We start from the raw sequence: 22,951 nt of genomic DNA on the forward strand, positions 1-22,951 counted from the left end.
GAGCCCCCTTCACCTGCACCCCACAATGGGAGGGAGCACAAATGCAATTAGGCATTGCCGAGGTGTTCTCAAGGGGCTCCTGAAATCCGTCAGGGATGAGAACAAACAGAACAGGTGAGTTTTTACATGCAGATAGGTGGGAGCATGGCCACTAGCAGTGCCTCGGCCCACGGGCCCCCAGTGCTCAGGAGACCTCTAACATGATGTCGGTGTCCTCTGGGCTGCGGTGAGGTGTGTTGGTCCCACTGTGAGGATGTTCATCTGCAAGACATCAGGAGAGTTTGGTAGTGCAAGACCTTTCTGTTTATGTTTTCAGTATTTCTGAGCTACCACTCATAGCTTGCCAAACATGATAGATGCTGTCCATGGGATTTTGATAAGCGTAACAAGCTTTTTAAGAGAAGCAGCAGTGGTTAAGTGAGGCAAGGGAAAATTTTGGATATCATGGCCCTTATTCCCTCCAACAGAGCTAAGGCATACAGCAGCAAAGGCACTTGGTTTGACAGGCAGCAAGGAAGCCTTTCGCCCGAGTATGGGTGGTTTTTGAACTGATGGGTTTTGGTTGCTTGGTGGTTTTTGCTAGAAAAGGGAATGCTGCCTAATGGAAGGGGGGAGCTGAGAGACTCCTCAACCTATGTGAAAACATAACCTGATGCTTATCCTGGTTTTATACTTCTTCCCTAAGCTTCTGCTGCTGGCAGGGGCAGAGTGTGAGGGTAAAACAAACCTTGTCAGATCCATTATGGCTCATTTCATGTCCAGCTAATTACTTGCTGGGCCACAGGACACCATGTGAAGTGGAAAAAATGTATATGAGGCCAGAGGAATGGTAGTTTTTGGATAAGAAAATCACATTAACCCTAATAATTGTTTAGTTATTATTTAATAATACTTCTAGTGCTTTAACTTTCTGCATTTATTTTGCCTTTATTTTTCCTTTCTTTGTGAAAAAGGAGGCACAAGCAGTCTTGGTCTGGGACTGTGAGAGAGAGGCTGCGTCCCCACCCTTCTCTATGTTGATCAGTGTCGTCATGTAGCCAAGACCCTCTTCTACTTCTTACATACTCATCCTTTAGTCAAGAAATATAAAATGGAAAAAGCTTGTCTAAAGTAGTAAGCTCTCTGACACATTTTGGTTTGGTTTTGGTTTTCAGGCTTTTTTCATTTTTATATGGATGAAGACTTTTTTATATAAAAAGAAAAGAGTGAGAATTTATATTGAATACTCCAGAGTTAAGGTCAGCAGGTGCATATAAAAAGTTGCAAAATTATTCAGTACTCTTTGTGTGTGATGACTGCTACCAAACACTGCTTCCAACTTCCCATTCTTGATTAAAGCTTTTCAGGGAGATGTATGAGCTGCCTGAGGAAGTGCGCTGCCACCCCGCAGGCTGCAGAGGTTTGTTTCTCCGCACAGCTGCAGGCTTCATGATCCAAGCCAGCTGTGGCTTTGGAATGTGAGCAGGGACGTAGCTTGTCTTCTCTACTCCTCCATAGATGTGCCAGCAAGACTTTTAGCTCAGGTAAAAGTATTATATAATCTGAAAATTTTGTCACTGGTCTTTTCTCTACTAACTGATCCTCTAAGTTCACAGATCCCTCTACTGAGAATGTCTGACTGGCTGCAAAGTGCATTTGTTGAATAGGTGCCAAACTTCTGTTATTAGTAACTGCCTCATAAATATACGCAGTGGTAGATTTTTGAGAAGAGAAAAATTAAACAAAGCATAACAAATAATATATTGAAATAATAATGTAAATATCCTCTGGGGAACGGAAAATAGTTCCTTACTTATTTTATCACTCAACAGGTTTGGGTTTTTTTCTCCAAAAAGTATATGGAAAATTCACAAACATTATTGCAGGAGCAGGGGATTTTTCAGTGGAGACCCAAGAAAATCCTCCCCTTGCCAGCAAAAATATCAGCAGGTCTTCAGCCTGCAAGTAGGTTACCAGTGCCTCTCCCAGCAAACCCCCCAGCTGGACTCCAGCTCTCTCCCATGCCAGTACAGCTACCTGAAGCCTCTAACCATATCTGAGGAAGCAGGCAAAACATCACACAAATGGCATTGCGCAGATGTTTGTCGAGCCAAGAAGCCACGTCACCAGCAGACGTGTTTCCTACCTGTCAGCTTCTGGGATCCAGCAAACACACACAGGACCAGCCAGGTGCTGAACTGTCCCTGGGCCATAGCAGCTCTGCCCAGGAGCAGCTGCCACCCGCTCCACAGACAGTGCTGTGGAGCCAGAGAGTTTGCTGTGACGTCTTCCCTTGCTGCTCCTGGCCTCAGCAGCCTCTCTTGGAATGGATCCATCTTTCTGTGTTTCTGGTTGCAGTCCTGGGAAGGGCTTGCAGTTCAGCTTGCTGACCCCGAAGGATATTTTCCATCATATTTTGGAAACTTGGAAAACTTAGTTGTTTTTGGCAGAATTGTTTAAACTTTTTTTCCAAAGAATGACTTCCCACTGCAATGCCTTATAGAGAGCTATTAGTTGCAAGAAATTACACTACATATGTTTGCCTCTGAAGAAGGGAGAACCTCCTAGTCCCTTCCATATCTGCACAGTGCCTCTGTCACATCTCTGTGACACTTTGCTCAGCTCCTTGGCTTCATTTTCAGTTTTCCCTTTTCCCAGGTTTGAAAATCTGCAAACAATCCTGAAATGTCACAAACAAATAAGGTCATCAGACTGCAGTCTCGTGGAAGGGTAGTAGCAGCCAAAATATACAAGCAGGCAGTACAAATATCATTGGTTCAGTTCTGTATCAAACCTCCTGGAGAGAGAACTCAGTAAAATGATCTAGCGAACAACAAGTACTGAAGTCCCTGAGGCTTTAGCATCTCATTGTCCTCTGCTATGACTGGATTTCTGGGTTACAATGGGCACAGTCTGCCTTAGATGTTGTGAATTACATAGACAAAACTTCATCTGATTCCCTTTGCAGCAGATATCTCTTTTCTACACATCTTTACACTTTCATTAGTGCCCTATCCCCAGTCAAGCTGTTCTGTATTTCTACACTGTATGGCACAGTATGGGATGCTAGGGTTATACAAATATGTAATAGCATGTATAAATAAGTAAAAATACCATCTCCCTCAGGTTAAAGGGAGAAAGAAGTCTGCATAGAAAAGAGATTAAGTAGAGCTGACACGCAACCCTTTCTCAGCAAGTTACAGAAGATCAGTTTGTAGTGACTACTGTCACCAGAGAGTTTACTGAGGGTTGGGATGATGTCCCAGTTAGTAAGTTGTCAGTGTGCAAAGGACCACATCTTCCGAAACTTTCAGGATCTGTACTTGTACCTGGCAATACATGGGCTCACACCAGCTAAGAGAAGCTGCACATAATGGAAGAGTTGCAGACTAGTCATGGAAGAAGTGGCCCACAATACCCAGAGCCATTCTTACCCTCAGTTTGGATTCAAAATAAGACCTGTGTTTCTGTCATAGCCTTAGCTGTCTTCCAGTCAGGTGGTGCTGCTTTTGTTTTTCATTATTTTCTGCTGCTTATGCTTTAGTCGCATCCTTTTCTTCTGGGATGTGGTATCTTTTATTAAAAAGTGAATCACAAGCTCATAAGGCAGATGCTGGAGGCCCGTCTGTGCAGTGAGATTGATGTGCCTTCTGCTTTGTGTCAGAGTCCCTTACAGTCCACAGTGTGCACAACTTTGTCTAGAATTCACTATGCAAATACTCCTGTGTCTCACAGGCCATGAAATAGCCTCCTTTAGCATGCAGTACATGATAAAAGGAGGAGCCCAGGATTTTGGCCAACATCTGCGAGGGCTGTACATGATTTTGTCAACAGGAGAATTTCCTAGGGACAGCTTGCAGATGAATTGCCTAGAGGAGGATATCCCTGTAGGTGGGAGGGAGAAGAGAGGAGGCTCAGAGTCTGTGCTCAAGGTGACTGATACAGTGGCAGGCAAGGCACAAGCATCAGTGTGGATGTTGCCTTGAGCTAGGGGAATTTTGTAGAATTACCTCACTATCCCACACAGAAAGGCAAATGCAGAGTGGTAAATTGTCTGTACAACAGCAATACTTGCAGAGAAACAAGCCTGAGCTTCTGACAGCTGCCTAGAGTCCCTACATGTATGACTGCAATGTTTGGCAGTGCACCTACTCCTCCTGAAGGATTTTGTCCTTGCCAGATATTCACAGCTGAGTGTGCACAACCCTGCCCCTCTGCACTCCCCGGGTCATACCATCTGTTGTCAGAGCAGTTTCAAAACATCATAACGATCCAGTTTTACGCAGGGGCACCTTGACTGGTTTCATCTTTTTCACCATGACCTCCTGAAGCAGGAAGATGGGAAATGGGAACAAGATAAGAGGGATCAAAAACTGCAGCAGCTGGTTCAATGCTGGTTGAGGCACAATGTATGATTAATACAGCATCAGAAGAGCCTCTTTGGGAGGGAGGTTTCTTTGAAATGGGACTGCAGGAAGATAGAGAGCATATTCACAAAAAGGAAATTCTGCTTACAGAATTGGAGAAATCACTTGCTTCAATCATCCCACACAGAACTTGGGAAGATCATAGTCACCTGGGTCTGCCTGGCAGGTGATCAGGGGAGAAAGATTAGGAGAAGTAGTCTGAGGAAAGAGGGAAAGGAAGAAGGACATACATGGCTCCCAGGGAAGGTGAAGTTTGAGTCACTGAAGGGGAAGAAGGAAGAAAACCTTGAGGAAAGTAGGAGTGAAGTGCTGACCATAACCAGACAGGACCTCTGTTACACCAGTATTTTCCAGATATGGTGCTTCCAGTCCTTATGCAGATGCTTTCCTTGTCTTTTTCTTTCAGTTTATGAGAGGCATCCACTGCTTGAAGGACTAATGAGCTATGTAACAGCGACAGGGAAGGCCCCATCCCACTGCACCTACTGCACCAACAGACTCCCTCAGGCCCTGCACAACTTGGAGAAAATGTCATGGGATGCAGCGTAATATGTGGCATGCTGTTATCCAGCCTGTCCTTCAGTAGTCCCATAAGCTCTGTTCTGCAGGAGTGCTAGGCTCAGCTGGAGTCCCCATCTGGATTTTGACTGGAGATCAATTACAAGGCCTATACCAACTGTGTGGCCATGATGTGGGTGGACACCCTGACACTGTCTACAGCCACATGCTCAGGGAGGAGAGTCTGCTAGCCTGGCTGTACGGAGAAATGCCAGAGTTCTGGAAAACACCAGGAAAACCTACTCAGCTGGGGAAGCTCAACATGGTGACTGTGAGTCATCACCTAAAGTCTATTTGTCCCTTTAGTATCAGAAAATCTCTCTTCTAAATAGTGTGTCTGTAAGTCCGCTACATCTGACTTTAATCTCATCCAACATCCTCCTACACTTGAGGAATCCAACACAGGCAAACAAGCCCTGTGGAAGCTGGCAATGCAGAACAAACAGGGACAGAGGATTTGGAAGACAGCTTTGTGCTTGACTAAGATGACCACACCTCACCCAGCATGAGGCAAATGTCCACCAGCCACAAGGAAGCCAGAGTGAGCAGGCTCCATAGACAAAAACGGCCCCTGGAGATCAGGAGCAGTGGAGGAGGAGGTAGACTGCCAACACTGGCAGTACTTAGTGAGGCTGAGTATCTTGTGCCCTGGGATAATGTGTCTGGGTGAGTAAATTGTCATCTTCATGATCTTCCAGGCTAAGCTAAAGAGAAGTGATTTAGCTCCATTAGCAACTATTCCACATATTAAAGACCTACTGGAAGCAATGCCTATCCCCATGGGGCCAGCTGCTTTTCCAGTACATACATTTTTGAGCAAAGCTTGCATGTTGTCTAACTTAACAGGGCATTGTGTCTAACATTTCTTGATGTTCCGTCAATCAAATTCTCCCTCTGCACAAACATTGTGTTTAAATGGCAGATTTCCTGCTACCATCAGTCTTCTGACTTATCGTACTGGGAAATATATATTTTTTATAATACATAGACCATGAGCGGTCTATGGTATCTCAAGAAACCTGGAGATGAAGAAGAACAGAGAGAGGATATGTGCTTCATAAAGAATTTTCATGGTAACAGAAGTGGTGCCAGGAACTTTTCTGTCTTGTGCAATAGGCATCAGCATGCTATGAGAGCCACTGCAACAGAAAATAGAACCAGCTGTGGAACATCTTGTAGGAAGAATTAAAAGTGCATTTCCTATTTAATCAGCTCAATTGATGGTAGACCAGAAGTGGAGCTAAGAATTGTATAAAATCCCACACTTCTGCTATTTTGTGTTCCATTCCCATTCCCGTGTAGAGCTATAGCTTTTAAGGCGAGTGGCAAATGCTATTAATTTTAACCAGAGAACACTGTTGAGTCACATCTCAAGCACTGCTAGCCACAGCAGCCTGAAATAAAATTAAAAAAAAAAAAAAGTAAAAAAAAAAGTAAGTAACCCATGCTCTACAAGGCTGGGGTGAAAACAATCATGAAACCCAATTCTTAGCATACAGTTCAGCTCTTTACTCTTGAAAACAGATCACATTCTAGTCACAGTGAGTAGTTGGTTTTTTTCTTAATTGAATTTACCATTGTCCTATCCTTTCCTCCATCCCATACTCTAACATCCCTCAAACTCCTATTTTATTTAGTACTTTTACAGTTTAAAAGCTTAAGTAGTTATTCAGGGAGTCTCTACAAACAGCTTGTGAATTATTTTTATGAAATTTCTTATACAATAGTTTTCAGATCTTAATGAAGCCAGTTAGCTTTCTGATGCAGAACTGCACTATGCATTTTCCAGACCAAGGACAAGGGACATTATGAATTGATGACTGTCAATGAACTACAGTGTACTTCCAGCTTTTTTGGAGAAAACTGAGATTTTCCATAAAAGCAAAGAAAGTGTTAATGCTATTATATCGTTAAGCTCAAAATAATTGGAATAGTGACAAAAAGGCACAGACTCTTGTCTATGAGATGAGGAAGATATTTTCGGCTGCAGAAAAAAAGCACAATCTGAAGATGCTGGAAGAAAGTAAAGACTGCTTGATTGTGAACAAAAAGCCACCATGAGGGAGTGTCAAATCAGAGGTTATCTGCAACTCCTGTCTGGAGAAAAGGGACTGACCTAATTTCCATGGAAACAACACAGAGATTTCCATAATTGTTTTGGTCTGGATCCAGGTGTATTTGTGTTGTCCTAATAAGAACGGCATTACAATCATTTATAAAAGCTTTGCATATTTGCCGTATTATTACCATTTTCCCAACACCCATCCTGGAAAGCTAAGATACTGCTGTCCCACTGCTTAAGCTCCAGTTGCTTCAGTACAGTTTCCTAGCGAGCACTCAGGTTATGACTTATGCCTGCAAGGACTGCTAGCAGAAGTAGTGTATACAGAACACCTTAGCCACAGGGAATGCCTGCACTCCATTCAATTTGCAAACCAAAAAGAAAAATCGAGTGTTTTACAACTCAAAGCACCAGATAAACACCTACTAGTTGGATTATCAGGATTGTAAGTGAGCTTTCCCTCACCTTGTGCTTTTCATCTAGCTGGAAAACATTACTCATGAGATCACACCAGGCAAGTATCTCATATGAATTTTTATTATTATAAATACTATCTTAGAACAGAAAGGATGGTGCCGGGCATCCGCTCTGTTCTGCTGCTATTTTGCGTCTTCTTTCTTGGCTCCTGCTTCTATTTTCAGGGGTTCTGGAGTTGCACGATAGGCAGGAAATGCCTCCCATGGACTATTCAGATCAAACTTGCGAAATTCCTGAGACAGCTCCACAGGCTCTGCCACTACCCGTTTCACTTCATCATCATATCGCACCTAGAACAGTGCAAAGGACAAAAACAGTCATTTTCACCCAGTCCCAATAGCATCTGTGATGAGCCATACACGGTCATGACCCACACCACCCTCCAGTGCAGGGAATTCTACTCCTTACGCCACGGATAGCCCACAGGCCTCTGCCACAGCTTCAATTCTCCCCATTACTAAACAAGAACCCTCCACATGCTACTAAAATCTCTGGACTCTCCAGGAAAACACTCGTCTTTGCTACCATGCACCACAGGTGTCAAGACTAACCACCTAGAATTAGGAGTGCTCAGCCTAACAGTCCACACAAAGTTTACATGGAATAACACTTTTAGTTTGTCATATGACAAAGGCATTTCTCCTGAGTCACTGAAATAGGGTGACTAGGCCTGGCATAGCTGAGACTACACTCATGAATCCTTATAATATGACATTCATTTTGTTTTAGTTGTTCTAATTTTTAGCGTAACACTCAGAACATGGGGAAAAGATTACAAACGGGATGAAATGCAGGTGAGTACCAGACTCTTCTGATTGGCTTGCTTTATCCTCACTGTGTTAGTCCAGATCTCCAAACCCTAGCTCAGGAGATGCTGCCTGGGCTTCACTTCTGCAATTCTGTTGCTTAAAGAACCTCACTGTTTCCTCCTGAGACTCGGCTCAGTCTTAAAACTGCACAAAATATTGTCTGTTTCTGAAAGGCGATCATTTGAAACTAGGCAGATACCAAACACTCATTTCGCCTGTGGTTTGACATACAGAAGTAAATGATAATCGCGAGAGTCAGTTTAACTAGTTTTATAAACTGGGCCTACAAAATGTCAACAAACTAAAGTTCTAAATGAATTAAGAACAATTCAGTTCTTTACCCCTCTAGAAAGGTTCAGTTTTGCAGTGGAAACTTTAATCTTCTAGAAAACATGCTAAACGAATTTCAGGCACTTTCTCTGCCTACAGAGAATGGTATATTATATGGCACATAACATTTGCTCAATGTCTTTGGCCTTAGGCTGCCTTATTATGGATAATACTTTGTGTGATACTTCAAATTTCCATGCAGGAGATCTCTACAACTCCTCTGGAATACACACAAGTGAAACATCCTTAGTACCTTTCGGACAAATGACTGTAAAGCAGTCACATCTTTGTACGAAAACTCAGATAAGAGTATTAGAGAGACTTGATAACTTTAGACATGACTGTATCTCCTACCTCCACGTAACCAGAGAGTGGGAAGTCCTTCCGGAAGGGATGGCCCTCAAACCCATAGTCTGTGAGGATTCGCCTTAGGTCAGGGTGGTTGGCAAAGAAAACACCATACATGTCCCAAACCTAAATGAAATGGAGCCAAGTTAAGTTGAATGATATTTGAAATTAAAAAAAGCCAAAAAGCTGCATGTATTGTGTCCGTAAAATTTCAGTTATGTGCCTGGCTTTGTACAATGCCAGCAAAACTGATGCAGGAATTAATTCAAAAGCAAATCAAACACTCTTTTATCTCCTACTCTGAAAAGGCAGCGAAGGAAACACTTCCTTCTTCCTGAGGGCCCTGGGAAATCAGTTTAATCAGGAAAATACAGCCTCTCTCCACAAAGACTGTTCCCAAGCACAGCAGCACTCACCTCTCTCTCATACCAGTTTGCTGCCTTGTGCACAGACACTGCTGAGTCAACAGGTGTCAGCTCATCTGTGTACGTCTTCACACGGATCCGACTGTTGAACCGCAGAGACAGCAAATTGTACACAATCTGAATCAGAATAAAAAGCAGCATTGGTCTTGTACGGCATTTATGGATCTCTCTGCAGTACAGCACTGGCTAAGGAAAGCCACACAAAGACTATTTCAAATATTCTTTATGAGCAGAATCACACCCAGCACTTTAGAGCTGGCCACTAAAAGACACTATAACAACTGAGGTTCCAATAGTTTATCACTTTGGTCCTTAGAAGTAACAAAAATGATGTGAGATTTAGAAAGCATGACTGATGAAGAAGAGCTGAAGTAAAGAGGGATATTAAATCTTAAAAGAGAGAATACTGAAGGGATGGAAACACTTGACGATAGTCTGACTCAAAGAAAATGGCTATCAATTACCAGTGCAATTACTATCAGTGGGAGAAGGTGAAGAAGAAATACACTGAATTTTACAGATCAAAGTGAAACTACAATAACATCTTTGCAACGATACTGTGAACAAAGCTTTCCCATAGTAGGTGAGAAGAGAATATACTGAGTCTGTGGTTTCACAAAAGTTGTATCTTTTCTTTTTCTATTTGCAGCTGAGGTTTTTCTGCAGCTGAAAAGCTATACAGTGATATGTTCAAAAGCATCTGTGGGAACCAAATCTCCAATATCCACTGAAAGTCAGTCAAAGTTCAGTGCCCAAAATCTTCTGAGAGCCTTCTGAAAATCTGCCTCATCTCCCATTTGGCCTTAACTTTAAAGAAATGTTTTTAAAACAACTAAACAGGGGTTTTTTTGCTTTGGGTTTGGGTTTTTTTTAAGAGGAAAATTATTAAGAAGACTGATGGGATTTAAAGAAAAACATTTGTGTCAACAGCAATTGATGGGCCTACGGGGAAGAAGGATGAGCACCAATTCACAACTGGCCAGAAAGAAGTCTGAATACATTTGCTAAAGCTAAAAGAAATCAAAGGAAAAAAAAATTAAAAGAAAAAAAAAGAGACTTTTAGCAGAGTGAGGAAAGGAAAGCCAGACTGAGAACCCATGCAGTATCAGTTCTGCTACTGCTTCCATGATCAACAGATTAAACAAAACCCAGCATTTCAGAGTGGATTTTGTTCTCACTGTCAGAAACCAAAAAAAGTGATCAGAGCTGCAACCAGTACCCACAGCGTCAGCACTTGTGAAACCCTCTAAGTTCTGCACCTATGAGCAGTTCTTACCTCAAAGCGATACTGCCGAGATGGGACATCAACAGCAGTCAAGTCAGCCAAGGATTTGAACTGGGCATTGGTGTGATCGCGAAGGAAGGTCAGAACTGGAATGATCCCATCTGGATGGATCAAAAGTTCCAGCTCATTGAAACAGGTCACCTGACGAAAACAGAATGGTGAGTGGGAAGGGCACGAGTACAAACACCAACAGGACTGAACTGCTGATTCCAGCAGAATACTCAAACAAAGTGGTACAGCAGACACAAAATTACATCAGAACAAGGCGTCTAATAATAGCAATAATTTTCATGCAATTCTGACAATTTTTCTTCCCCAGAACAACTTCTGAAAACAGCTAACAAGCAAGTGGTGCGTTGACTGGGCCCTGTCCCACCACAAGAACAATTTTTGAACAGCACCTACCTGTACTTGCTGGATATACTTGGGCAGAATCTCAGCCACATACTCCCCAAAAGCACATAACTGCTTCTGTTCTACTTCATTTTTTGGTCTGACAGTAGCTAAAGAGAAAAACAAAGTCTTCAAAATTACAACAGGGAATACAGAAAACTACAGAAAAAAGAGTAGCAAGTCCCATCCCTGACTTAAAAATCCCTTTAACCAGTCTAGCTGTCTGTCAGAGACTGGACTTTAGCAACATAGTGTGCTACAAAGAACACAGATCTAGACACTTCGATAAGGAACGGAATTTGTGTCAGTACTACACAGAATTTTTTTGGTGGACTCTAAACAGAGCAGGAACAGTCCAAAAAGATGACACAGAAGAAAGTAACAGGATGAAAAAGAGGAAGGCAGAAATGGCAGAACAATATGAACTTAGATACTGCTCACACGATTCAACCTGGGTCTAGAAAGGATCTTGTTTTCTGGTGTTGTTTGATCTGCCAGCATCTAAGCAACTTCCTCATAATTAAAAAACAGACAACAGGTTGTTGTCTGGGGGATTTTTTTCACTGTCGGTGTGATTACAAACCCTCAAGATTCAGGGCAATGAGAAACTATGAAGCTGCTGTCCAGATACAGAAAAAACAGGTGGACCCACGAGAAAAGATACACATGGGAATCCAGGGCAAGCACGGGAATCCAAAACAGGGTTACCCCATTTTCTGCACAAAACTTGGGTTTACGCGCGACAGGCCCCAACCCTTTCCCGACACCTTCCCCTACACTAAAGCGGTTCTATCGCCCAGGAACGTCCTTGGGGCAGCTCAGCGCCCTCCCGCGGAGCCAGCGGCTACCAGGGGCACAGCCCCACGCCTCGGGCTCCCCGCCGCCCCCCGCCAACAAACCGGCTCCGCACTTACGGCGAGTCTCCCCGGCAGAGCTCCCCGCCAGCCGGGCCCGCGCCGCCGCCGGTGCCGCGCCAGCTGCGGAGAGAAACGGACACGTCTCACCGACCGCCGCCAACCGCCCGGCCTGGCCCGGCCGCCGCCCCCCGGGACAGCCCCCGAGCCCCGGGCGGCCTCACCTCGTAACGCGGCCCGCGCCAGGCCCCGCGCCGCCGCCGCCAACATCCCGCCGGGACACGTAGGGGCAAGGGCACGGGGCGGAAGCGGAAAGCACGCCCGCCACCACGCTGCCCCCGGGGGCGGAAGCGGGCAAATCGCTTCCCGGGGACGGCGCCGGGTCGGTGGGCGGGAGCGGCGAGTGCCCGGCAGCGCCTGGCGCAGGGTGAGGGGCCGGAGCAGCCGCTGGGGCACCCCGGGGCGGCGGCATGAAGGGAGGCGCCGCAGGTGGGTGCTGAGCTGCGGGGCCGGGGCGGGAGCAGTGCGACCGCCGGCCCGGGGCCGGGGCAGCGAGCGGCGTGGAGGGCGGATGGCGGCGGCAGCCCCCGGGGCTGAGCCAGCGCTGCGGGGCGAGGGAACGCGCTGGCGCTTTGCACGGCGCCAGCATGGGCCTGGTAGGGGTCTGCGCGTCTCCGAGGATTAGCGTTTCTTCCTTCCTTCCTTCTCCCCGCCCCGGACCGTGAGGTCGTTGTCAGTTGTGTTTGAGTTCCGCGATCCCGGGCGCTGCCGCGGCATCCGCGATCCTGTCAGGAGCAAAGAAGAAAGGAACCTGGAGCACAGGTCCTATGAGGAGCGGCTGAGAGAGCTGAGGTTGTTTATCCTGGAGATAGGGAGGCTCAGGGGTGACCTTATAGCCCTCTACAACTACCTGAAAGGAGGTTGTAAGCCAGGTAGGAGTCGGCGTCTCCTCCTGAGTAATTAGTGGCAGGTTGAGAGGACATAGGCTTAAACTGCACCAGGGGTGGTTCAGGTTGGAAATTAGGAAGAGTTTCTTCACAGAAAGGGTGATTGGACATTAGAAAGGACTATCGAGGGAGCTGATGGAGTTACCATCTCTGGGACGTGTTTAAGGAAAGACTGGATGTGGCACTTGGTGCCATGGTCTAGTTGACACGGTGGTGTTTGGTCATAGGTTTGACTTGATGATCTCCAACTAAATGATGATTCTGTGAAGGACGTGTGTCAGGTGTTGGTTACACAGCTATCACCAGTAGCCTGGCCTACGGGATACACATGAATACACTGAGTGTAAGATTCGGCTTTAATAATGGCCAGTCTTCACGAACGAAGATTTGGGGAAAGGTCTTTTACCTTTCAAGCCTGTGCAATGGATTTTTTAGGTGAGACACAGCCTGCGCTGAACTGAGCCCACCCTTTAATCCTAAGGTTCATCTGCCGGGGCCAAGCAAGCTTGGACAATGGCAGTGAGGTCCTCAGGACGTAGGTTTGTTTAGAGTGACCTTCTCATAGATGGATGGCCTCACAGGGCTAACGGGCTCCATCTGCCCGGGGGGACTGGGATTCGAACCTGGGTCGCAGCGGTGAGAGTCCCGCATGCTAACCACTAGGGGACACTTAACTGTCCTACACACCTTTTTCTTTTGTATCAGAGACACCATGGATGCAAAGGGGAGCTTTGTGTTGCAAAGAAGGACGTGAGATTTGGAGCAGTCTTTAGTTGCTGTTGGCATTTCTTTTGTGACTTGGTACCAGTCCTCTGGGGATTTTGGAGGGCAGGGTAGTTCATCCCTCTGTATCCTGGTGCTTTTCGTGATCTCTTCAGCATTCTGGGCTTATCTTCTGAGCACGTTGACTGTAAGGATAAAGAGCTTTAACGGAAGTAGAAGCTAATTTGCAGGATAGGCTCATACTTGGTAAAGCTGGAAAAAATAGTACTGATGTGTACTGTGCTAATTGAAGTTCCTCAGTCTCTTACAGACTTACAGGTATTTTTCAGACAGACTGGAACTACTGTAAAATCGTGGTAAGGGTATAATTAAGATAGGCCATAACCAGAGATGGGGCAGACTTGTCCAGGCAATTAGGGATGTAGACATTACTTTCTGTGAACTGAATTTGAGCAAAGAACTTAGGAGCTGTCCTGTGTCAAACAGAGCTATTGTAAGAAAATGCATGTTTGACAAAATAAATCATGGAAGAGTAACTATGAATCTCCTGGAGAAAAATCATATCTTTGGAAAACATTGAACTGGAAATCATGTTCAGTATTGACTGAAGAAATTTGTGATATCAGCCACCATGGCTAGTAGTTCAGTTGTAAAAATAAGTTTAAAGTGAATGCAGGTAGGCAACTATTTGTTCTTAATGCTGTCAAGAGCCAAGTTAAAAAAGAGCTCCTTCCTATAGCAGTCCTAATTTCCAGAAGCTTTTTTGACCCACAGACTACCTGGAACTCTGCAAACATCTGTAGTACCTACTAAGAAGTGTTTTCCTTAAATTTTATTCCCTTATCTGCTTGGGAAACAGTGACTAACAACATCTAACATGTTGTTTTGCATGCTGAAGGTGCCTGGCACATTAACAAGCAGAGTATAACCATTAGTTGTCTCATTTGGTTAGCTTGAAGGACTGGTGGTTACGTCTGGCAGACTTCTCACGCATCTTTTTGGTAAAAACAAGTTCACCTTACTTGATAACACTGTGCAGATTCATCATGTTGGGTTTGGATGGTAATTATCCTAATGATATGAGCTGCTGCCTGTGCTCTTTGTTAGTACAATATTGTAATCCTTTTTACATCTAGTCCAGCTATGCTGCTGCCACTTTTTTTTTGGCTTTACAAGTTTCCTAGGGCAGTTGCTGGACTTTACACTTGAATAACTATTGATGCATTTCTTTGTCTCAGTGAAATGAGTGGTGAAAAGATATGCACGTCTCCCAGCTCTGCTGGGATGTGATGCTCACTGTACTGAAAGTTTGGTATATATTATAATTTTAATTATGCCAACTTCTAATTTGTTGTTTGAGATTCTGAAGCTCAAGCAGAAGTTTCTGGCTGTGCTATTTGTATTCAGTCTAAAATATGCTGGACTCTTACCAATATGTTTGATTTTTCCCTGTACCCTGAAGTACTGCATAATCTTGTTAGTGTAGAGAGAAAGCCATATAATTATTGTGATTTTACAGATTGCTGGAGGTCTGATCTGTGCAGCACCATGGACTCGTCAGAAGAGACTGGAGGCTCCTCTGCAGAAGAAAACTACTTTGTGAACTACACCTTCACTGACCGCTCCCACTCAGGCCGTGTGGCGCAGGGTATTATGAAATTATGCTTGGAGGATGAGCTCTTTGCCGATGTTACAATATCAGTGGAAGGCAAAGAATTCCAGCTGCACCGCTTGGTCCTCTCAGCTCAGAGTTGCTTTTTTCGTTCTATGTTCACTTCCAACCTAAAGGAGGCCCACAACCGGGTGATTGAGCTGCAGGACGTTAGCGAAAGTGTCTTTCAGCTTCTTGTGGACTACATTTACCATGGAACTGTAAAGCTGAGGGCAGAGGAGTTGCAGGAAACCTATGAAGTGGCAGACATGTACCAGCTGACTGCCCTTTTTGAAGAGTGCTCCCGTTTTCTGGCCCGTACGGTGCAGGTTAGAAACTGTCTGCAAGTCATGTGGTTGGCAGACCAACACAGTGACATGGAGCTCTACACAGCTGCAAAACACTGTGCAAAGTCACATTTGTCTCAGCTGCAAGACACAGAGGAGTTCCTACACCTGCCTGTCCGCCTACTGACAGACATCCTTACAGGTAAGGAGTTCTTGAAACAAGCCAGGATGTGGATGTAGAAAGAGACTTTCAGAGAGTCTGTCAGGGGTTGAATGAAATAAATGGAAAGATCCAAGCTTTCGTAATTGCAGTGTACTCAGAGACTTAGCTAAGCAAAGCAAAGCAAAACATTCTGGATAACTTAATCAGAAAAAAACCAAAGCTATTGTTACTGGACATGAAACATCTAAGCTGTAGAAAAGGGTCATAGAGGATGCTGGTAGTTCCCAGCAGCTCCTGAGTCAACAGGTTAGAAGTATTACAGGTTTTGAAACATAAATTCCAAAAATTTGTTGGATTTTTGTTTGCATTAAAACAAAGAAACCTTACCCAAAATAAACATCTTATGAAAGTCTTTTTTTCCATTTTAGTTCATAATCATTTAACATAGTAATGCAATAACTCAACATTTGTAAGAAGGCTTGAGCACAACCCATATTTTTAGAATATGTTGGTGTTATTTACAATTGTATATAATTGTTAGGATTATTTAGGCTAGGCACTCAGATGACTGAAATAGAGGCATTGTAGTGTCTTAGATAATACAGTAACTACCCTTCTTGTAAAGGTAATAGCCTTCCACAGTAATGGATGCAATGACTCAGTGTTGTGAAGGATGTGTCAACGCATAAACTTAGTCCGGCTTGCACCAATCCTTGAAGGTCATCTGCTGCCCTAGTAGGTACAGCCAGTACTTGGTTACCCCTCCAGGATGCAGCTCACAACTCAATTTTTGTGCATTTATGTATCATTGCTAGAGGAAGCAGGAATGTAGAAGCAGCTCATACATTCAAATATGCCCCTTCCTTGCTTTAATTACTCTTTGTAAATGAGTAAATAACTGCTCTGTGCATCATGGGTTTTATGTGCTGTTACAACAATAAACCTACCATGACTGTCTTCTTTGGAATACTGGCAAATCTGTCCATAAAGCTTAAAATAGCCTTTGGATTTGATGCTATGCATATGAGAGTCTTTACAGCTATTGCCTTATATTATCTCTATTACATCTAAAGAAATTTTCAATAAAAAACCTATTGAGTATATGTACTGATAGCTCAAAAATACGATAAAATTAGAGTAATTTTGATAACTATTTGGCTAAAATTTTTAAAGAGCTGTTGAGTTTATTAAAAAATCCCTCTAAAATCATGAAATAAAACTCTAGACGTCAATCACCTTTAAGTTCTTAGGGATTCCACATAGTAATCATAGTTTTAGGACTATGGACTTTAGTGTTTGTGGTCCTAAATTAAAATAATTGCTCAATAAAACTTTTTTCCATGCATCATCTATTTCCATATATAGAATCACGTTACTCAATATTTATGCTGCAACTTAGCTCATAAAATGGATTTAAATCTGAAATACACTCCTGCTGGTAGGGAAAATCCTTTGCTTTTGCATTTCCTACGTCTTTGTTTAGTTAATGAAGAATTAAATAGAGGAAGCTATTAGTAGCAAGGATTAAAATTTATTTAATAAAATAGTAACTTATGAAGTTTAGCTTTTGTTGCACTCTAGGACCAGTTTCAAAATCCAGTTTTTTTCCATTTAATCACTACATGTGATGGTTGGCTTATGGAAATCCCTTTTTACTAATAAACAGAGTTAAACTACCTGCTTTTGTGCCATGCTTTGTTTCCTCCCTTCCAATATAGAGAAAAGAGTTGGAATTTGTCTGGTGCCTTCAGCATCATTGAATTCGGGGTTTGTCATGAGAACAGACTACAAAATCAGAGAGCCTTCATAGGGAAACTTCTTGGTGAATACAGGCATAATTGCTGGCTTGCAAACTGGAAGGAAATACTTAAAATCTTCTAGGTAATGCACTGACGATGATCATCATGATGATGCAATAGTGTGTGGCTTAACCAAAACTTCCAATTATGTCTGGAGACAGATTGAAATCTGATGCAATCTGTTGAGTGTTTCCTACTGTCACATGGCTAAGAAAAGCTATAGTAGCTCATTGGGGATTTCCAAATGTTAAGAGGATAGCAGCAACACCAGATGTTCAGTCATGAAGGTCAGCTGTCTGACAGGGCTCAGACACATTCTGCAGATGACTTTTGCTAGATAGGTTTCTAGGACCAGCCAGAAAGAAAGGCAGGTGCTGAGATTCTGAATAAGAGAATCTTTTTGCCTAAGTGATTAAATAAGAAAATACTTGTCTTCAACACACAGCATGTAAATTCTCCTTCCTGCCCTCTTTCTCTTGGACATAGGTTCCTTTGTTGTAACTCATCTAAAGTGCTTAAGATCTGGTAGCTCTGTCTTCTGATATTTATCCAGACTACTTTCATGTAGTTGTGTGGCTGCCAGTGCTGATCATGCCTGCCAAAACCTATAAATCTCTGTATCAATTTTTCCTCTCTAGAAAGTAGAGTTTGTGGTGGGAGTGGGGGAAGGCCGTCACAGGAAAAGGATGTTTCTGAGTACACACACCTTTGTCTAGATACCACAAATGCCTTTCTGTCCCTGAACTGCAGATGGCGTTCCATGTTCTCAGAATCCAGCAGTTGCCATAGAAACATGGATCAACTTCAACAAGGAGGAGCGAGCCGGCTTTTCAGAGACTCTGCGATCAAGTCTGAAGGTATAAAAAGACCTTCTGTTCTGGGGCTGGTGTAGCACTTGCTGGTTTCACACTTCCCAGGACAGGGTATTCTGCTCACAGGTGTGACTTTAAAGTTGCAAAACACAAATGCCGTTGAAATTCATGGTGCTTGTGAGAGAATACTTTCATTGTCATAAATAGCAACCCCTCTGACAGCTTTTTTTAATATAACCTGATGTTGATATCACCGGTGATTGGAGCAATGCCACAAATTCCTTCTTTCACTCGATCCTCAGTTACCAAAGAGACTATTCAGAAATCTACGTTTGGTATTCCCCTTAAAATAACTGTACTCCATCAGTGATGTAACTGTCCCTTATCTAAACCATAAACACTTGGGTTCCAGTGATGTCTCTGGCTATTTTGCTGTCAGATATGGCTGGTATCTTGAAAAGGCCTTGAGGCTCTGAGTCCTGAATGCTGTAGGGCGGCAAGACTGGGAAAAAAGGTTTTATACCTCAGACCCACAGATGGGTCCTAAGCTGAAAAATCCAGTGATGTTTGTGTAAACAGATCTAATTCTCCTTTCTCTCAGGTGATTGGAGAAAATGTTCACATCTACCTGATTGGAAAGGAGTCGTCACGTACACATTCACTCGCTGTCTCTCTACATTGTGCTGACGATGACTCCATTAGTGTGAGTGGCCAGAACAGCTTGTGTCACCAGATCACCGCAGCCTGCAAGCACGGTAGTGACCTATATGTTGTTGGTGGCTCCATTCCACGACGCATGTGGAAATGCAACAATGCAACTATAGACTGGGAATGGTGTGCCCCTCTGCCCCGTGACCGGCTCCAACACACCCTTGTCTCTGTGCCAAGCAAGGATGCAATATATTCACTGGGGGGGAAAACTCTACAGGACACTCTCTCTAATGCTGTCATATATTACAGAGTACGAGACAACGTCTGGACAGAGACCAGCCAGCTGGAAGTGGCAGTCTCTGGAGCTGCAGGTGTAAACCTTAATGGTGTCATTTACCTGCTGGGTGGGGAGGAAAATGACTTGGACTTCTTCACCAAGCCCTCTCGGCTAATTCAGTGCTACGATACCAACACAGAGAAATGCCATGTGAAGCCATACGTGCTGCCTTTTGCGGGGCGCATGCACGCTGCTGTGCACAAGGACGTGGTGTTCATTGTCGCTGAGGGGGATTCACTGCTATGCTATAATCCCCTACTGGATAGCTTCACCCGGCTATGCCTCCCAGATGCCTGGAGTTCAGTACCATCCCTCTGGAAAATTGCCAGCTGCAACGGCAGCATCTATGTCTTTCGTGACCGCTATAAAAAGGGTGATGCAAATACTTTTAAACTTAACCCAGCCACCTCTGTTGTAACAGTCACGAGTGGCATCAAAGTGCTTCTCACTAACCTCCAGTTTGTCCTGGCCTAAGCAGGAAAAACAGGCCAGTGATAGAAAGGGCAGCAACAGTGTCCTGCTGTGCAGCTTGGAGACACCTACCACCCTCAGCACCAGTCCCAATTACCACAAGCTCACAACATCCAGTAAAGACCCCATTCTCTGTACCTGTGCAGAGGAAGTACAGGCTTTCTGATTGTGGGCCTATTCTTTTACATAGCACTCACTATTGAACTTTATTGAACTCTTGTATCTTAGATTTCAGACGAACTAAATGCCATTACTTTGATTCCTTGATGATAAGATGGTTGTGTTTGAGGCACAAACTGCAGCAAATGGCTATTTTAGCCTGGAACCAATCTACGAATAACAAATCCGGTGGCATACGGACATCTTCCTTGGCCCAGGCTGCTAGTTTTAACTGTCTAGGAGCCCACGTGTTGCTGCCATGTCAATCACAGAGTTAGATGTGCACTGTATCCCCCTGGGATATCTCCATTTAAACATTCCTATGTCCTATTGCAGAAAGAGGGCATGGCAGACAGATTCCAGAGCTGACTCTAGGACCTTAAGTAGGTTGCATTCAGCACTTCTCCTAGAGGAGTGGTAACTAACTGGGTACTTGCTTACTGCTCTGTCATCACCTAGCATAAAGAAGGAGATCATTTTTAGACACTGGCTTCCTTTACTGTACAGGGAATCCCCACCTGTAATTATAACATAGTGTTGGTGAAAGACAGAATAAAGACCACTTCCTACTACCCATCTCTGTTGGCACTGTAACCCTTTGGGTAAGAATCTAATAAAGTCTCTGTTGAGACAAAGGTATTTTTTTTTCCTTTGCTTCAAATACAAATATTTTCAACTTCCTGTGGATTTCCAGTTCAGCTGAGCACTGATATCTGGAAAAGAACTATGAGGCTCCAAGAGAACTAAGATATTAACTACAAGAAAAGAAAGTTTTAATGAAACAGCCCAATTTCCCCTTTACTGTAGTTTATGTAAAAACGTCTTTATTGTTGGTCAAGAAGAACAACACAAGCCTTGATTAGATCATAAAAACATTTTTTTTAAGCAGCTGAGATGGGGATTTTGGTAGTTCTTACTGACATTATGCAGCTGTTCCAGTGATCATGTTCCTGTGAAATTTCTCCAGGACCTGGACTTGCTTGTGTCGAATGAGGATGTGGGGACGAATCTTGGCAATGGCCTGAATTGCTTCCTGAGGGCTCCAGTGATGCAGCTGAAAAGGCAGAAACCCAGCAAGTGAAAATCCATTCCATCCCTGCACCATTTAATGGAACCTTCCCAGAGGCTATAGGCAACATTAGAGGTGTTAGAAAACTTACTGCTTCGCCCCTTCTGTTTACTTCATGTTCCTCTCAGAGAAGCCTGAATGTCATGAAATCATTAATGAAATGAATCCCTTGGTTAAAGAGGGATGGTTGCTGCCTGGGCCCTCCACTTTCTGTCTCACTTACTCTTCCTTCATGTTGTGAATAGGTTCCTGTCCTAGTCCCACCAGACCGGAGCAAAAGCGCAGCTTGCACTTTTAAATTTTTAAAAAACTTTACTGGTACTCATGTCGCACTTAGTGAGAAAATTTTCCCTTCAGCACTAGTGGAAAGTTTTCCAGGGAGCACTTAATAACACCGACAGAAGAACCCACGGGCAGAATTTTGTTCTTAGGGCTGGCTTACCCAGTTGGGTCAGTAGAGGAACTCAGAAAACCAAAGTCAGTTCTCTTGATCATTAATTGTATTTATTGAAAAGCATAGGAAGGCTCACCATTTCAGTGAACCAAGGAGAAAATCTGAACAAAAATGGGTGTTTTATCTGCTCCGTGAACCTACCCTCACGAGTGACTTGTTATTCCCACCTCAAGAATTAAGAACAGCAGAATCATTCAAAACAGCAAGGTGAGTTTGAGGCCTCTCTTAAAATAGGTGTACAAACTCTGTAAAGTCATGGAATATTAATGAACCTGTACATGCTCAAGTTTCTTGAGCAAGAGCAAACTATAAAGGTTGTCTGCTTTTGCCTAGACTGTATGAAAGTAAACCTCATTTAGCATAGACTCCTTACTTGAATTAAATATGCTGCTACCATGGTGGCACTGCGGGAGCGTCCTGCCTTGCAGTGCACATAGACAGTGTTACCGGAGGCTCGGTGTTTCAGGATGAAGTCAACGCCCTTGTGGAGGTTTTCCAAGGTGGGGACTCCAGTTAGATCCACAGTGCTGAGACACAATTGCTCCACTCCCATTGCCTCCCATTCCTGAAATGGACATAGCAGATTTGGTCAGTTAATTTTCTGTTTGTTTTTTTTTTTTCCCTGAAAGAAACCCAAAACCTGTTCAGACAGCTGAGAAACTCAGTGGGACTGTAAACAGACTTTGAATATCAATCCTTTAAATCAGAGGTATGAAAAGTTTAGTGCTGACCATCAGAAACGAGTAGTTAAAGGGAACTGAAAAGATGTGGTTCAGCTAAAGGAAAAGAGGGGAGTTGGGATCTCTTCCCAAAACAAGAGGCATTCCTGTATAGTGGTGTACATGGATTCAATGCTCCCCGTCCCTCCCCGCCACTGCAGCTGTAACAGTTCACTCGCATCCTCACGTTTTAGTGGTTTGTAAGTAAAGTAAGTGTTTAAGGTGCGAGAAGTCACGTCTTTGCTGTCACAGGACTTGGCGGTCGCTGCCGGGATCGCGGCAGGAGGCGAATAAAGCCTCGATGCGCCGGGACCGACGGAGACCTGTCCAGGGGTCATAGGCAATGCCCGGGCTCACCTGTGGGGAACAGCAGAAGAAGCGGGTCTCGTAGTTCTCGGTGAGGGTGACCACGGCGCGCACGTTCTCCTCCGCCACCATCTGCGGGCACAGGCGCGGTCAGGAACCGCCGCCCTCCCAGCCCGGCCCGGCCCGGCCGCCCGCCCGCCTTACCCTGCGGCTACGCCCCCGCAGCGGCAGCGCCCCGAGCAGCACGGCCTCGTCGATGCGGTGGAACCAGGGCCGGCGAGACCCCGGCAGCCGCGCCCGCGCCGCCGTGTACAGCAGCGAGGGGTAGAAGAGTAGCCGCGCCGCGCCGGCGCCCAGCGCTTCCGCCACCCCCATCGGTGCCGGCGTCGCGCCGCGCCGGGCCGGGCCGTGCCGAGGGCCGGACGAGCGCCGCGGCCGCACGCACCGACCGTGAGC

The 22,951-nt window shown here is 44.5% G+C and overlaps 4 protein-coding genes across 5 annotated transcripts in view; 1 reads left to right on the forward strand and 3 right to left on the reverse strand.

Moving 5' to 3' along the window:
* The window catches only part of FAM180B (family with sequence similarity 180 member B), a 4,320-nt gene extending 2,097 nt beyond the window's left edge, over nt 1-2,223 (reverse strand). Inside the window, exons 1-2 of the mRNA XM_027704843.1 lie at nt 2,126-2,223; nt 194-261 (exon numbers count right to left, since the gene is read on the reverse strand). Coding sequence (XP_027560644.1) covers nt 194-261; nt 2,126-2,192 — 135 coding nt within the window. The 5' untranslated portion in view covers nt 2,193-2,223. The remainder of the gene's footprint in view (nt 1-193; nt 262-2,125) is intronic.
* Nucleotides 1-12,288, reverse strand: part of NDUFS3 (NADH:ubiquinone oxidoreductase core subunit S3) — a 17,774-nt gene extending 5,486 nt beyond the window's left edge. The window contains exons 1-8 of one of the 2 annotated variants that reach the window (XM_027704826.1): nt 12,172-12,288; nt 12,008-12,070; nt 11,106-11,203; nt 10,692-10,841; nt 9,407-9,532; nt 8,997-9,116; nt 7,608-7,793; nt 2,221-2,223 (exon numbers count right to left, since the gene is read on the reverse strand). In XM_027704826.1, coding sequence (XP_027560627.1) covers nt 7,626-7,793; nt 8,997-9,116; nt 9,407-9,532; nt 10,692-10,841; nt 11,106-11,203; nt 12,008-12,070; nt 12,172-12,217 — 771 coding nt within the window. In that variant the 5' untranslated portion in view covers nt 12,218-12,288 and the 3' untranslated portion in view covers nt 2,221-2,223; nt 7,608-7,625. Of the gene's footprint in view, nt 1-2,220; nt 2,224-7,545; nt 7,794-8,996; nt 9,117-9,406; nt 9,533-10,691; nt 10,842-11,105; nt 11,204-12,007; nt 12,071-12,171 lie in introns of those variants that run through there. The other variant, XM_027704831.1, reaches the window with a different exon arrangement.
* Nucleotides 12,289-12,321: 33 nt separating this feature from the next.
* Nucleotides 12,322-20,586, forward strand: KBTBD4 (kelch repeat and BTB domain containing 4). The gene is made up of 4 exons (XM_027704796.1): nt 12,322-12,436; nt 15,137-15,757; nt 18,268-18,374; nt 18,931-20,586. The coding sequence occupies exons 1-4, from the start codon at nt 12,418-12,420 to the stop codon at nt 19,789-19,791; spliced, it is 1,608 nt and encodes a 535-aa protein (XP_027560597.1). The 5' UTR covers nt 12,322-12,417; the 3' UTR covers nt 19,792-20,586.
* Nucleotides 20,587-20,741: 155 nt separating this feature from the next.
* Nucleotides 20,742-22,903, reverse strand: PTPMT1 (protein tyrosine phosphatase, mitochondrial 1). Its single transcript, XM_027704854.1, has 4 exons — nt 22,700-22,903; nt 22,547-22,627; nt 21,844-22,035; nt 20,742-21,001 (listed from the first exon to the last, which is right to left on the reverse strand). The coding sequence occupies exons 1-4, from the start codon at nt 22,868-22,870 to the stop codon at nt 20,870-20,872; spliced, it is 576 nt and encodes a 191-aa protein (XP_027560655.1). The 5' UTR covers nt 22,871-22,903; the 3' UTR covers nt 20,742-20,869.
* Nucleotides 22,904-22,951: the final 48 nt, after the last annotated feature.

The sequence above is a fragment of the Neopelma chrysocephalum genome, unplaced genomic scaffold, assembly GCF_003984885.1.
Source record: "Neopelma chrysocephalum unplaced genomic scaffold, ASM398488v2 Primary Assembly neopelma1_24, whole genome shotgun sequence".
NCBI classification, from domain to species: domain Eukaryota; kingdom Metazoa; phylum Chordata; class Aves; order Passeriformes; family Pipridae; genus Neopelma; species Neopelma chrysocephalum.

What these genes read in the sequence shown, in the direction of transcription:
- KBTBD4 (XM_027704796.1), top strand. An exon ending in ACTGACAGACATCCTTACAG is followed by an intron (nt 15,758 to 18,267) that starts GTAAGGAGTTCT and finishes CCTGAACTGCAG; the next exon opens with ATGGCGTTCCATGTTCTCAG. An exon ending in CTCTGCGATCAAGTCTGAAG is followed by an intron (nt 18,375 to 18,930) that starts GTATAAAAAGAC and finishes CCTTTCTCTCAG; the next exon opens with GTGATTGGAGAAAATGTTCA.
- PTPMT1 (XM_027704854.1), bottom strand. Translation starts at nt 22,870, where the DNA reads ATGGGGGTGGCGGAAGCGCTGGGCGCCGGCGCGGCGCGGCTACTCTTC. An exon ending in TGCGGGGGCGTAGCCGCAGG is followed by an intron (nt 22,628 to 22,699) that starts GTAAGGCGGGCG and finishes CTGTGCCCGCAG; the next exon opens with ATGGTGGCGGAGGAGAACGT. An exon ending in TAGCAGCATATTTAATTCAA is followed by an intron (nt 21,002 to 21,843) that starts GTAAGGAGTCTA and finishes CTGCCTTTTCAG; the next exon opens with CTGCATCACTGGAGCCCTCA.